The 15283-nt window shown below is 33.6% G+C and overlaps 1 protein-coding gene across 1 annotated transcript in view; it reads left to right on the top strand.

The window, feature by feature from the left end:
- Positions 1–9104: 9104 nt before the first annotated feature.
- The window catches only part of LOC124945017 (serine/threonine-protein kinase ATM), a 51483-nt gene continuing 45304 nt past the window's right edge, over positions 9105–15283 (top strand). The window contains exons 1-9 of the mRNA XM_047485381.1: positions 9105–9415; positions 9593–9701; positions 9788–9931; positions 10709–10870; positions 10943–11138; positions 11205–11361; positions 11445–11584; positions 11664–11751; positions 12610–12713. Coding sequence (XP_047341337.1) covers positions 9341–9415; positions 9593–9701; positions 9788–9931; positions 10709–10870; positions 10943–11138; positions 11205–11361; positions 11445–11584; positions 11664–11751; positions 12610–12713 — 1175 coding nt within the window. The 5' untranslated portion in view covers positions 9105–9340. The remainder of the gene's footprint in view (positions 9416–9592; positions 9702–9787; positions 9932–10708; positions 10871–10942; positions 11139–11204; positions 11362–11444; positions 11585–11663; positions 11752–12609; positions 12714–15283) is intronic.

The raw sequence follows: 15283 nt of genomic DNA, 5'->3' as shown, positions 1-15283 counted from the left end.
AGACAGACAGATCAAAGAGAAATTGGGGGGAGAGTGTGAATCGAAGCAGTGAATAAGAAGGTAGAAAAAGGGATGATCAGACCGGCCCATCGTCGGTGGCCTAACGTGGATCCCACCAGACCAGTAATTATTTATAATATTTGTCACCATTGGATCCCCACCCACCCTGCAGCAGCTAGCCCCCTTTTATTTCAATACAAATCATCCCGCCATGATCGATCAATCTCCTTTTTTTTTTCAATAATAATAATAATAACATTGTTTCAATTAATTAGTTCTAGCCCGGCCATGCAGCTTTTCAATCATCTACTTATAATAATTGTCTTAATTTGTTAACGTTAATTCAATATATATATACAAACCCTTATAATGCATCATTTTCCATATGGTTAATAATTAATCTATCATAACTCTCCCTCCCATGTCTTCTTAGAATAGAATGATCAGCCTCCATCGGGGTCGACAAGAAAACAAAGTGATCGATCATGTCGATCTGTTTTCCCTTAACCATTAATTAATTAAATTAAAATTAATCACATGTTCACATCCGCCAACCAACAACACTAGCTAATTAAGCTAGCTAGTTGATTTGCAGGCTCTATATATTTCCATGTACGGTCCAATGTTGGAGATTTGCTATGTCAGAAATAACGGCAGGTATGTCTTCCCTTGTCTGATCAGAATAAAATTCTGTCATATAATTATTATTTATTTCTCTTTTTATTTATTGCATCATTCCAATCATATATTATATATATATATATTTTTACTAAATATAATCATCACATTTTTAAAATATTACCCATCATTATTTTATTTTTTCTACCTCTAACTTTTATAAAAATCTCCCTCCTCTAACAGTTCAAATGAGCTGATTATTATTAGTTTGAATATATTCTGATATAATAATAATAAACCCATGTTTTAAAATAAATAAATATTGATGATTATCAAAACCACCTCTTCTAAAGAAGATTAAAGTAGTAGTAGGAGAGAATATTAAGATGGGAGAAAAAGGAGAGAGATAGAGAAAATAAAGAAAGAGATAAAAGAATGATGAAAATAAAAAGAGAAATTAAAGGAGACAGAGTTTGGTGGAATACAAGTGGTGGGGCCCTGCAGGAGGACTCCTCCAACACGCAAAGGATAAATTCCGCCTTCCATCATCACGCGTCACTTGGACTACTCCCCTTATTACACGTGGACTACTCTTCTTTGACTGACTGTCCCACTCTCATTTCTCAATTTTTTTTATTAGTTTTTATATAATTTAAAAATAAAAAATAATTCAAAAATTCAAAAATTTGTTTGGATTGTGATTTTTTTTAAATTTAAAGTAGAAAAAAATAATGATATTAAATGATTTTAAGAATTTAATAATTGTTTTTTTTTTATAAAAAAATAAAATGTATTGATATATATATATAAATAAAATAAAAAATAAAAAATAATAATTTAAAATAAAGAATATTTTAATATTTTAATTAATGAAATATGTTATAAGATTGATTGAAAAATTAATTTTATTTGAAATATAAATAAATAATCAAATTTACCTCCCTATTCTCTCAAACGCCAAACTCAAATTTACACTCTCTATTTTCTAATAAAGTATAAATAAATAAATATTTAATAATTGACTTTAAATAATTATTTTTCATAAAATAACTCATTATTTTAAATTTTATAAGATTTTCTTAAGCATTATTTGAATAATCTTTTACATATCTTTTTATCAATTCAATTAATTAATTTATTAATTAAAATATTAAAAAATATATATATTTTTTTATTTATTTCAATAATTATTTTTATTATTAAATATTAATATATTTTAAATATTTTTATTAATAACCCAACTTTTTATAATATTATATCAAATAAGATTATAAATAATTATTTTAATAACTCAATCCTAAATAAGACCAAATATCTTAATACTATCAAATTAACACTCTTGAGGATGAATATGTTGGATCTCAACCACTTGTGGAGCTCTGATTATAAGTAAATCAAACCTTGCTCTTTTAAGGAATGTCTTACTCTATCACCGTCTTTGGTTAAGTGTGTGGCCACATTTAGTATTTGAATAATAACTTCAATATTCATGAACTAAAAATAGAGAAGAAAAAAAATATGAGATTACAAAGCACATGATGCACCTTGCATGGATTCAAAAGTTGATTGATAATGAGACTATTTAGAAACACATACAACTAGAGTAGGGAGGATTCACTATTTCAAGTTGGGTGTGGACTTAAAAAATTATAAATAAAATGAGTGAATAAATATAAATTTCGTTAGTTTTTTATGAAATATAGAAGAAAATAGTGAATTAAGTTAATTTTTTTTTAAAGAAATTAAGAGTTATATCACATTTCTACTTTAACAAAATAATTAAATAAAGCTAGTCGACCCTAACCTAGATCCAACACCCTCTCTTTAACGTTTCCAATTTATGGACAATAAATGATTCTTATTGATAAAAAAAATATGATCTCAATTTCTTAAAAAAATAAAAATAATTATAAATAAAATAAAATGGGACAACAGATTAAGTATGTAACCCGCAAACATACTTAACCATTTAATCAGACACAGAACTTGTCGCCTGACAGACTCGAATCCAGAACCTTAGCGTGAGAATATTCACATTTTATTGCCGTTAAGTTAGAAGAAAGATTGTCATGCCCTAAAATTCAACTTTTCCCGACCGAGAATCATCGGTCCTGGCTAAGACTTAGGACCGAAGATATTGGAACCCAGGACCGAGTGGTCCGACCGATGATCCTGCAGATGAAGGATTTATCAGGCAAATACTCTTTCTATACTGTTTTCTAAACCCACACAATGTTATTTATTCATGTATTATATATATATATATATATACGATGCATAATGTTTTCAAAGCATGTTTTCATTGAATGTCCATGGTTTCTAAAGAATGATGTATTTAAGTTAAAGGTAATGGAATCAAAGTGATCATGATGAAAGAATTGACGGATATGGGAGGATGACTACCAAGATGAGCTATAGTAGTCCGATTCCAAAAACATGTGCTAACGAAATTGACGGTTGGATGCCTCACCTTGAAGATCAGCTCTCAAGATCTAAGGTCCCAAACATGTGCTCAAGATGTAACTGTACATTCGCTAATGATGATATTCCCTTAAAAACCCTCATGGATGCAATGTAGTAAATTTCTTCTTTTAAATGTTTGTTGGGTCTATCGACTCACTATGCTTGTGTAGTGTAGGTATACCTAGCCACATTTTTTATGATAGGTGAAGGAAAATTTGGAGTCGAGCATAGTGCATTAGATGCGTGTGAAAGGAGGGACCAAGACCGTACGACCGACTTTTATATCACCCTTTTCAATAGAAATGTCAAATATGCACCCTAGCGCTTCCGCATATATGATCGAATCTACGGTTAAGTAGGTGTAAGAAATTAGGATTTTAGGGCCTTATAATTTGGTATCAGAACAATGGTTCTGAACCTTAGTACTTTCACACACATGCTCCTGCAGATGCACCTCAAAGAACTCTCCTTCAAGTGTGTAAATTTTTTTAAATAATGGTTTGCATTACATAAAACTGTTTTCATAATGATTTTAAAATAATGTTTTGCATGAAAATATTTCCATAATCACAATAGTAGCACGGCCCATTAGATACGAATTTCGGGGTCGAAATTCCTTATTAGGTGGGTAGTTTGTAACATCCAAAAAATTCTACTTTTCACGACCGAGCGTCTTTGGTCCTACTAAGACTTGGGACCATGGATACGGGAACCCAGGACCAAGTGGTCCGACCGATAATCCTACAGATGAAGGTTTTATTAGTCAAGTACTCTTTCTCTATTGTTTTCTAAACCCACACAATGCTATTTGTTCATGTATTTTATATAAACGATGCATAATATTTTCAAATCATGTTTCATTGCAAGTCCATATTTTCTAAAGAATGATGTTTTTAAGTTAAAGGATATGGAATAAAGGTGATCATGATGAAGGAATTGACGAATATGGGAGGATGGCTACCAAGATGAGCTCTGTTAGTCTGATTCCAAAATATGGCCGAAGAATTGAAGATCAGCTCTCAAAGTCTAGGGTCTCAAATATGTGCTCAAGATGTAACTGTAGATTCTCTAATGATGATATTCCCTTAATAACCCTCATGGATTCAATGTAGTAAAATGTTTTTTATGTACTCTTTTAAATGCTTGTTGGGTCTATCGACTTATTATGTTTGTGTGATGTAGGTGTATCCAACCACATATTTTTATGACAGGTGAAGGAAGATTTGGAGTTGAGCATGGTGCAGGAGATGCGTGTGGAAGGAAGGACCGAGACCGTACAACCTATTTTTATATCACCCTTTTCAATATAAATGTCAAATAGGCACCCTAGCGCTTCCGCATATATGACCGAATCTACGTTTAATTGGGTGTAGAAAATTAGGATTTTAGGGCCTTACAATTTGGTATCAGAGCAATGGTTTTGAACCCTAGTACTTTCACACACATGCTCCTGCAGATGCACCTCCAAAAACTCGCCTTCAGGTCTGTAAATTGTTTTAAATAATGTTTTGCATTACATGAGACTGTTTTCCTAATGATTTTAAAATAAGGTTTTTCATGAAAATATTTCCATAATCACAATAGTAGCACAGCCCATTGGATACGAATTTTGAGGTCGAAATTTTTTATTAGGTGGGTAGTTTGTAACATCCAAAAAATTCTAATTTTCACGACCGAGCGTCTTTGGTTCTGTTAAGACTTGGGACCATGGATACAGGAACCCAGGACCGAGTGGTCCGACCGATAATCCTACAGATGAAGGTTTTATTAGTCAAGTACTCTTTCTCTATTGTTTTCTAAACCCACACAATACTATTTGTTCATGTATTTTATATAAACGATGCATAATGTTTTCAAAGCATGTTTCATTGCAAGTCCATGTTTTCTAAAGAATTATGTTTTTAAGTTAAAGGATATGGAATCAAGGTGATCATGACGAAGGAATTGATGAATATGGGAGGATGGATACCAAGATGAGCTATGTTAGTTTTATTCCAAAATATGGACGAGGAATTGATGGATGTATGCCTCACCTTGAAGATCATCTCTCAAAGTCTAAGGTCTCAAATATGTGCTCAAGATGTAACTGTAGATTCGCCAATGATGATATTCCCTTAATAACCCTCATGGATTCAATGTAGTAAAATATTTTTTATGTACTCTTTTAAATGTTTGATGGGTCTATCGACTTATTATGTTTGTGCGGTGTAGGTGTATCCAACCACATATTTTTATGACAGGTGAAGGAAGATTTGGAGTTGAGCATGGTGCATGAGATGCGTGTGGAAGGAGGGACGAGACCGTACAACCAACTTTTATATCACCCTTTTCAATATAAATGTCAAATATGCACCCTAGCGCTTCCGCATATATGACCAAATCTACGTTTAATTGGGTGTAGAATATTAGGATTTTAGGGCCTTACAATTTGGTATCAGAGCAATGGTTTTGAACCCTAGTACTTTCACACACATGCTCCTACAGATGCACCTCCAAGAACTCGCCTTCAGGTCTCTAAATTGTTTTAAATAATGTTTTGCATTACATGAAACTGTTTTCTTAATGATTTTAAAATAAGGTTTTGCATGAAAATATTTTCATAATCACAATAGTTGCACGACCCATTATATACGAATTTCGGGGTCGAAATTCCTTATTAGGTGGGTAGTTTGTAACATCCAAAAAATTATACTTTTCACGACCGAGCGTCTTTGGTCTTGGCTAAGACTTGGGACCGAGGATACGGGAACCCAGGATCGAGTGGTCCGACGTAAATTCGGTCATAAATTTTCGAACCTCGAGCTTTTATGTGAAAACCGTACAAAGGTTTTTCTAGGGTTACACTTTGCTTATTTGCTCTTAAAAAAATTGATTGGATTTAACTTAGTATAAGTTTGATTCAACTCATACAACTCAACTTATTTATTTTTAATATTTGTTTTTTTTTTATATTTGTAATAATATTTAATATTGTAACCCCAGGAAAATCCTTAGTCCGTAGCTTAACATGTGTTGAATGACACGTGACAATACGGGGACTCGGGGTGACTCGATGTTCGATGGTTTCAACATTGGTTTGCGTGCCAGACATTGTTGTAAATAAAACATTATTTTTTAAATTTTTTAATAGTACGTGTCATCTTTTAAAATCAATTATGTAAAATTAATTAATTTTATTCAAATTTCAATAATATGGGGATTTGTTATGAAAATAGAGTCGCCAATTGATTTTTAGAAAAATTAGTAAAATGTAAATATACAAACGTACCTTATACTAGAGTTTCTATAAGGGATTCGTTATTTAGTTACGCTTGAGAATGAGCTTACGTGCTATGTCCTCCGTGCCCATAGAAACGATTTTGTTTTTTTTAAAGTCTGGCTATCAAAAGATTTATTTATAATGTTTATTTTCTTTAATTAATAGTTCGGAAGTTCTAAACAAGGGTTAAGTTTGGATTACGTAAATAATTGTACAAAACTATTTAAATGTGCGTACATGCGGGTTAACAAAGATTGAGTAAAAGACCTAAAAAGTATCCGAAGGTATTAGAATTTAAAAATAAATTCCAAACAGTGTCTTAGTCAAAATATTTATTTGGAAAAAAATCCCAAAAATATTTTAATATCATTTTCTAACATCTCGAGATTATTTGAAAATGGATTGAGGTTCCAAAATTTAAAAAAAAAATTGGGTTTTGAAAAGTGGAACGAAACATGTTTTAGGACTAGAGTCCTAAGGGTTGGATCTGTTTTATCGGTCGGGGACCGGAGAGACTCGGTCTAGACCGAGGGAGCTCTCGATCGGGGTTCAGGATACTTAGTTGGAGGATCGGAGTCCCTAGGTCAAGGTGCCAATGATGCTCGGTCATTGGCTGAAATTACTGGTCTACGTATAAAACCTATCGGTCATAGACTAGCCTAGGACTAGGTTTCTTGGTCGAGGTATAGAAACCTCTTCGTATGGGGCTAGCTTTGGGCTGAGATCCTCGGTCATGGGTTTGGATCTCTCGGTCCTAAGACTTGGGAGTCGGTCCCAAGTGATCAAATTTCTCGGTCATAGGTGAAAATCCTTGGTCGGATTTCTTGGTCCTAGCTCAAAAACACCGGTCTTAGGGCTCGACCCTAACTCAAGAACATCGATCATTGGTCTTTAGGATCGAAGACAACAATAAAAAGGGGGTTGCATATTGTTTTTCTATTTTTCACTTAATTGCGATTTTAATCTTGTTAAGGACTAAAAATATGTTTCTATTTTTTAACAGACCATAGCAATCTCTTGAACGGTTTTAAGTGCGGAAAATGCTTGCGGGATTTGAAGCGACGAATATATGAGTGAAGGAAGCAATGAATGAACAACACAAGATTCTATAGATGTTCGGAGATAAAACTCATACGTCACTCTTTCTTCTGTTTCCAGAAGAATTACAATAGAAGACTTTGATTTGTATAGCCTTACACAAACCCACTCAGATTACAGGTCTTAAAACTTGCCTGTTCTGAACTTCTAGCACTCATATTATCTTGTTGAACAGACCACTGTCTATTCAACTTACACAAGATAAACTATTTATGCAATGATACAAATGATTATCTCTCTGTGTATATCGTAACATTTATGCTTAACGTATTTACTTCCGAAGAACAAACTAAAGAGAGAGTAATCAAAGAACCGAGACAAAAATCACTGACTATTAAGAGCTTCTGTAAAGAGCAGTTGTGAAGTCACCTTCACCGTTGTAACAGATTATTATCGAAACACTAAATTCGGTTTAAAACGCTGAATAAAACACGCCCTAAATAAGAAAAAAAATTCAATCGCGTTACTGAGCTGGTTATTGAGCTCATAGATTCTCAAGAAAAACAAATAACTTCCCAATAGATTTTACCGACTTTTCAAAAAAATATCATAAAACGTAATAATAACAATAGTATGAATTATACGAATCAGACAACTACGATCAATTATTTTTCAACAATTTCTTTTCAATTCGATAGTTTATTAAAAAATAATCGAGATGATAACCAAAATATGCATTATTCTCATATTAACGCATCAATCCAAACTTCACCGAAATTATCCAAAAACATCAATCCAAACTTCACCGAAATTATCCAAAAACTGATATATCATTTAATGAATTTAGTCACACTTTATAAAAACTCTAGATGCTAGTCACACTTATAATTCAAAAATAAGCGAGTCACAAATTCCACATCTTTAACTATTTTTACACTAATAACTTACCTCAATAACACAAAAAAAAATATTTAGATTTGAAAATTTATAAATTATAAATATTGATCAATAAAAAACTGAATTATTTTAATTAAATGACCCAAATATTTTGTATTTAAAATTGATAATATTTGACTTAACTAATTACAAAAATGAACTATTAAACAAATATTGATAGGATAAATAATTTTTTAAAATAATTAAGTTATAACTAGATAACAAAAAGATTAATATAGGATAGCGAAATTTTTTACATAGATGGGTGTTGGATGTTTATCTATTTCCGTTTTTTATGTATAAAATGAATTGATGCTTGTGGTTTTTTATAATTATTAAATGCGTCAATACTTTATTTAAAAAATATTAATGTATGCGAGATTATATGATTTTTCACTTTTATTTATTGGATTTTATTATATTATTATTAGTTTTAATTTATATATATATAATTTAAAAATACATGAATTAATAATATGATCGTCAATTTTAGACCCGACACGAAAACATGATCCGGACCGAATACGGAAAAAATCAAGTTAAGGTCATGTATATTTTTTGTTCGGGTCAAAATCAAGTCGACCTGTTTAACATGATTAATAAACTTGTTAAAATCGGATCGACCGAAAATGAAATAACTAAAAATAAACCGGATTAATCGTTCATAAGTTTTTTCTTTGAATTTTGTGTTATTTTTTTTATTTACATGAATTTATAATTTAAAATTAATTTTTGTTTTGTGTTGAGAAAATGATGTGAATTAATTATATCAACAAAAAGAACCGGTTGCAGACTCACGTTAGAGATGATTAGAATCGTGCAGGACTCGGCCGGCCCTAGTCTCGTCTCTGACAATCAGTCGGTGGCTTAGACTGAAAGTCTTAGCACTGCTTCCCGCCATTTCTCTATCTTTACAGAGTTGAGGTTCATGATCCGTAAACCCTACATGTTCAATGCTTTAATTATATCAAATTCAACATCTCCATTACTGTCATCCTCTTTCGATTGCTGCGACACTGTCAAAATATGGTCCTTGTCACTTCAAGGGACGTGGAGGAGATCGTCATCATGCTTTCTTCCGAGAAAGCAAAAACAAGAGAAGTAAGTAACTGAAGCTTACAACAACTTTCAATTCATTATTTTTCAATTTAAATGGATCATCCCTACACAAGAAAGTGAATAAGTGGGGAAATGATGAACAAATAAACATTCTGTGATGATTGATCTTATTGTTTTATTTATCGCCATTCAGTTTAGTGTTTGCTTGTCTGATTATAGGAGGGGATTAAGTTGTTAAACACGTGGTTAGAAGGGGAAAGATCAGTTAGCTTTTGTAGATATATTGGTCAGAAGACTGCGATGCTCAAGCATAATGACATACCTAATTGTAAGTTCATATATCGACCATTTATAAGATTACCTAAATTAATTCATCAAGTTAGAACGTGGTATGATCAGGATATTCATATGCAGCTGAGACATGGCCTTTTATTATCACGCTTCTTATTCAATGTATATCCCTGGAGATATCTTCAAGCAAGAGGAGATTGCCAAAGTTGTCTTTTGCAAAGACATTACGCATTGTTGTACAACGAGCTGAAGATGACAAGTTTTCAGGTATTTTGATGGTTGTGAAACTTGCTCGGCTGACTAAATATTATTGAAATTTATCTATGTAATCTTCCCCATCCCAAATATCTAATGTTTGCTTCCCCCATGATCTGGAGTACGTTGAACTGTGCTTTTCGAAGCACACAGTTTCCTGATTAGAATAAGAAGCTTTGGATGGTGACCATATCCTTAATGCTTATGAGTACATGGTATTTACCAGCGGTAGGCATGACTAAATTTGAGAACTATGGTACATTGAGTATGTGGAAACTAGAATGCAAAATAGTAATACATAATTGAGTTGGATTTCCACAGAAACTTCTTATGAAATAGAGGAATAAAGTAGTCACTATGACCAGGGATAGAATGGAGGGCATAATGTTATCACTGCATGAGTAAACCTGAATATCTATTCTCTATATCTATCTATTAGATATGTTATGTTTTGGATATTGATATGCTTTATTTTATTCCAATAAAGTGGTCAGAGCATTTGGGAGAATGTTGTTTAGCATGAGGGGGACTATGTAGTGGCCGATTTTTGTGTGATTGCTAGCCCAACTATACTTTTGTGGTTCATTATTCCTCACATTTTCAGGGACATGTAGATATTGGTTATAATTTACGTAATTCAGTAATCGTTTCAATTTCCTTTAAATAACTCAACAATATACATCCATGCCATTTTATACATGTGCTGTTTTCTTGAATGCGTTATATAGGAAAATGAGTAAATTCGAAATGTACTTTGATTCAATTATCTTATTGACATTCTCTTTACAGGGAAGAACTTGCTTCTATTATCTATTGTGAAAGCACTTTATAACCATATTTGGGATATCATGAAAGATATTCCTAGCTTTCAATCTGAATACGGGATTATCCTCCGACATCTCCTGGAAGTGAGCGATTATCGTTTTCACATGAGGAAGAGGGTCTATTGCAGTGAGTCTCTTTTACACATCATCAGTTGTTTTTACAGTTCTTATAGTCTCATGTAAAAATTCTCTTTGCAAGATCTGGTGCGTCTTTACATGCAGAAGGTGAAAACAAGTTTGAGTGGGGAAAGCAGTAATCATTTTAATCCCAAAGAAGATACTTTTCGTTGCATAGTGAATCTACATTCACTTATTGAAAATCCACCAGGGGATTTTCCAGATGATATCAGAGTGGATATAGTTGAAGGATTTATTAGTATTTTCTCTTTTATAAGGTATAAAATCTTTATCTTTTCCATACATGATGAAGCTAGAATATTTTCTTATGATCAAATTATCAGGGATGAAGGAAAAATTTCAAGGAAGCTGATTGAATGCGTCAATACATATTTGTTGAAAGATGGTCCAAATCTAGCCCAACAATCATTGGAAATACACGAGGCTGTGCAACTGTTTGTTTTTCGTAGTTGGTTAGCAACTCATGATCGTGGCCTAAAGGTTTGATGAACACTTGGATTCTTTGTACATCTAACCATTGATGGTAAATAAATTATATTGATTATCTGATTTTTCCTTTGCAGGACACACTTATTCTATATGCTAGAGTACAACTAAGTTTAACTAGAGGTTCCACTGATGGAAGTACTTTAGTGGAACAATTATTGGATGTAATCGGCAGGGAGCTAGATCAAAATAGTGTTTCCATCTCTAATCCTCATCGGTAACTTCTTTAATACAGAAACATTATTAAGTTCTTGAAGCACTTTAAATAGTTTATACCTGATATTTTGTCTGCTCAGGAATGAAACTATCAAAGAGGACAAATTTGGGAACTTGACAAATTCACAGTTTAATTTGGTGGAGCTTGCGGCTCTTGTATTCTACCGGGTAGTTGTTCAATCTTTTATGGATATGCTTTAGACTTGCATGTGTTATATGCTCCATGCTTATGGTTATTTTTATATTGGTGTACATTTGTCAGGAATCTTATCTAAATTCATATATTTCGTGGTTTATTGAAAATTTGAGTTTGATGTGAAAAGTTGACTTCGCATATATATGAAGGATACATTTGTCAGAGATATGACGTGGTTTAGACTTTATCCCATTATGTAGCTTATATGTATGATTTTATTAGTTAATGAAACTAGTCACAATTTACCTTACAAACTTAGCATGGTCTTGGAGCATTAATCTTCTTAGCCAACTCCCATACACCACCACAAGCTACAGCCACCTTTTCCGTATATCATTACTAAGATTTCTACAATATCTTTTGTTTCATAATGATTTCATGGTTGCCTTGAGGATATTAAGTCCATAGTTAATGTTCATTACTCTTCCATTGCTTAACAATTGGTTCATAACAATCGCTTAGCGGTCAGGCAAAACAACCCTTCTAGTCTTGAGCTCTTCGCGATAATGCAGTTACGGCGTCACTAAATCTTTTTCTCGTAGTTTGTTTGTCATTGGTGTATATAAGTTGGGTTGATTTGTATAGTCCAGCATTAAGAGATTGTGTTAAGTTTGTGTGTTGGCCCATTATGTATCCTACTTGTACGGTATAAATACTTATGACAGTTAATCATATTTACACTAAAAATAAGCATAGTGTTTATTATGAATATTGTAGCTTGGCCACATTGAACTTTCCTCACTTCTTTTATTTCCAATTTTACATATTATAGAATTATGAAGTTAATCAACAGATGTTATGTAGTTTGATAATATTGCTTTGTATCTTAGGCACTCATTAGCACATCAAAGATGCCAAGTTCAGAGAAGAGAGTTAAGAAGGATCATTTTGCTGCCTACCTAAAAGATGGATTAACCAAAGGAAAATGGTTGTGGTAAGTGCTGACTTGGTTTTTGGCCCTTTAATAGTTATCATGCATGCTGTTTAAATGTTTTTTTGAGAAAGGGTAAACTTTTCATTAAAGATAAATTTTTGTGAACCCGAGAAGCATTCAATTAGTACAAAACGAGCTGAAAGAGAAATGAAACAAATTCGAAGAAAAAATAGATTCCAATAAGATCAAGGAAGTCCCATCCGTTCCATATTCCTTTCTTCTTGATAGATGCGAGTGTATGGAGAATGAAGCCTTTGATCTTAGCGTTGCCATGCTTTTTCCCTTGAAAGATTATCCGGTTCCTTTCTTTCCAATTAAACCACCACATAATTGGAATGAACGACTTCCAGCTTGTGCAAATATTGTTAGGAGTGCTCCTTTCATTCCATTTTTCAAAACATTCCCCCACAGTTAATAAGATCTCCCATTGTAATTAAGGAGGTTTTGAATGAGACCAAATTTCCTTTGCCATTTGGCAATGCGAAGGTGGTTGTCTGTCTCCTCGGAACTTTCACAAAGAACACATCTGTTTGCCAGATGAAAGCCCTTTTTCATGAGTTTGTCTTGAGTAAGGATGCCACCGTGAATGGCTTCCCATACAAAGAACGTGATTCTCGATGGTAACTTGATTTTCCATAAGTCATTTTAAGGGAAAGAAGAAGGGCTGCTGTTGAGTAAATATGACTAACCTCGAAGTTTGGATCGCTGATTAGATTGATAGAGTCCTTAATCAACGGATCGATAGCAACTTCAAAGAGAATCCCACCAAGTAAGTTGACCCTCGGGTTATAAGTTGATGAGAGCTGAGATGGAATCCTCCTTATGTTTTGATCACCTGATGTAATGTATAAATCTGCAATCTTGACATCTTTTTGGTTGGAAACTGAGAAGAAGTCGTTAGAAGTGACTGCTAGCTTACCATGGGGCTTACCATTGGGGAGCCAAAAGTGAATCCTTCTTCCATTTCCCACCTCAAAAGAAATAAGAAAGTGGATCCTGTTTAAATGTTTTTGTATGCTGACTTTGTACTTTTTTTAAAGAACTTGGGTCATTTGTTTCTCATGTCCCATGCTTTTTAGAACTGCTTACAAGTTGTGATGGAATATAAGAGTAAATACATATCCAGGATGAGATATTGCTCATTGTAAGGATCAGGGTACTCATCTTTGATGTTGTTTGCATATAACCGAACCTAAATCATGCATTGCAACTACTGTCACTTTTCCTGAGATTTAGATGTCCTTGAAGTTATAACACAAATGATTCTCTTCCTTTCTTATAGTTATTAATATTTTCTAGTTTGCAACGCTGGGAGAAAACCAATATATAATTGTGAGTTCAAACGGAAAAGTAGGAGTTCAGAATGATAATTCAATAGTAGAGTTCACTCTGCATGGACAAAGAATTGTGCCTTTTGTTCTTGTTAGGGATAATTCCTTTGAAAATCTTGACTGATGCTTCTCCTACCACAGTAATTCTGTCACACAACCTTTTGAAGTGTGATAATTGTATAAGAGGTAGGATTACCCGTCATATGATCTGAAGCTCCTGAGTCAATGATCCAGTTACTGTATTGGTCTTGGAAAGAAAACAAAGCAGTAGACAAATTACCTTGTTGTGCTATTAGTCTAGTCTAAAGTTGATTTGAAAGTCGACTCATGTTTTTTTTTTGAGAACGTTGGGTTCCGCTTCTCCTTTGGAGTGTGACTAATCCCCGCGGGTTAAGCACATAGCCCACAATCACATTTAACCAGACGCAGCACTTGCCACCTGACGGGCTCGAAGCCACCTGACGGGCTCGAATCCAGGACTTCTGGGAGGCTGGGGGATATCCACCTCTTGTTGCCGCTAGGCTAGAGAGGATGTACTCATGCTTTTGAAGGGTGGTGAATTGCTCCTTAGTGAAACCTCCTTGATTCTTATCATATAGAACATCATTTACCATTTCCCTTGGTTTCCAATCTAGATTCCCATGGACTTTCCAACATTTATCCTTGGTATGCCCTGTCCTCTTGTAGTGATCACACTAATTCTTCCCTTGTGGTGCTTTTTGAGTCTCAATTCTGAATATTGAGCTATTTAGGGAAAACACTTTAGTGGATTGGGTGCCAGTTTGACCTTGAATTGCTTTCCTCATTTTTTTACTTCAAGCACCACTTCTTGAAGGCTAGGAAGAGGTTTGGTAGCCATTATCCTTCCTTTCACCATATCATAATCTATGTTGAGCCCTAGTAAGAATTTAAAAATTCTTCTTTGCTAAACCTCTTTCTCCATCATCCACATGCTTCCATACAATAACCCTGATCATGTCAAGCTGCTGCCAGATTTTATTCAACACAATCCTGCCTCCTTACCTTAACTCTTGGAGGGTTGCTTCACTTCGGAACACTTTTGATGTGTTATTAGTTTGGAATGAGCCTCTTTGACAACATCCCATATTTCTTTAGCAGTTCCATATAGTAGGAAATCTTTTACCATTTTAGTGGTCATAGAGTTGACCAACCACATCATAACAGTGTGCTTGCCGATCTTCCCCGCCTTATATGTAGGATCTCCCTTAGTAGGGATCT

Source organism: Impatiens glandulifera, chromosome 7 (genome assembly GCF_907164915.1).
Source record: "Impatiens glandulifera chromosome 7, dImpGla2.1, whole genome shotgun sequence".
Taxonomy (NCBI): Eukaryota; Viridiplantae; Streptophyta; class Magnoliopsida; order Ericales; family Balsaminaceae; genus Impatiens; species Impatiens glandulifera.
Note: the sequence above shows the minus strand (reverse complement) of the source record. Positions and strands in the feature narration are given on the sequence as shown.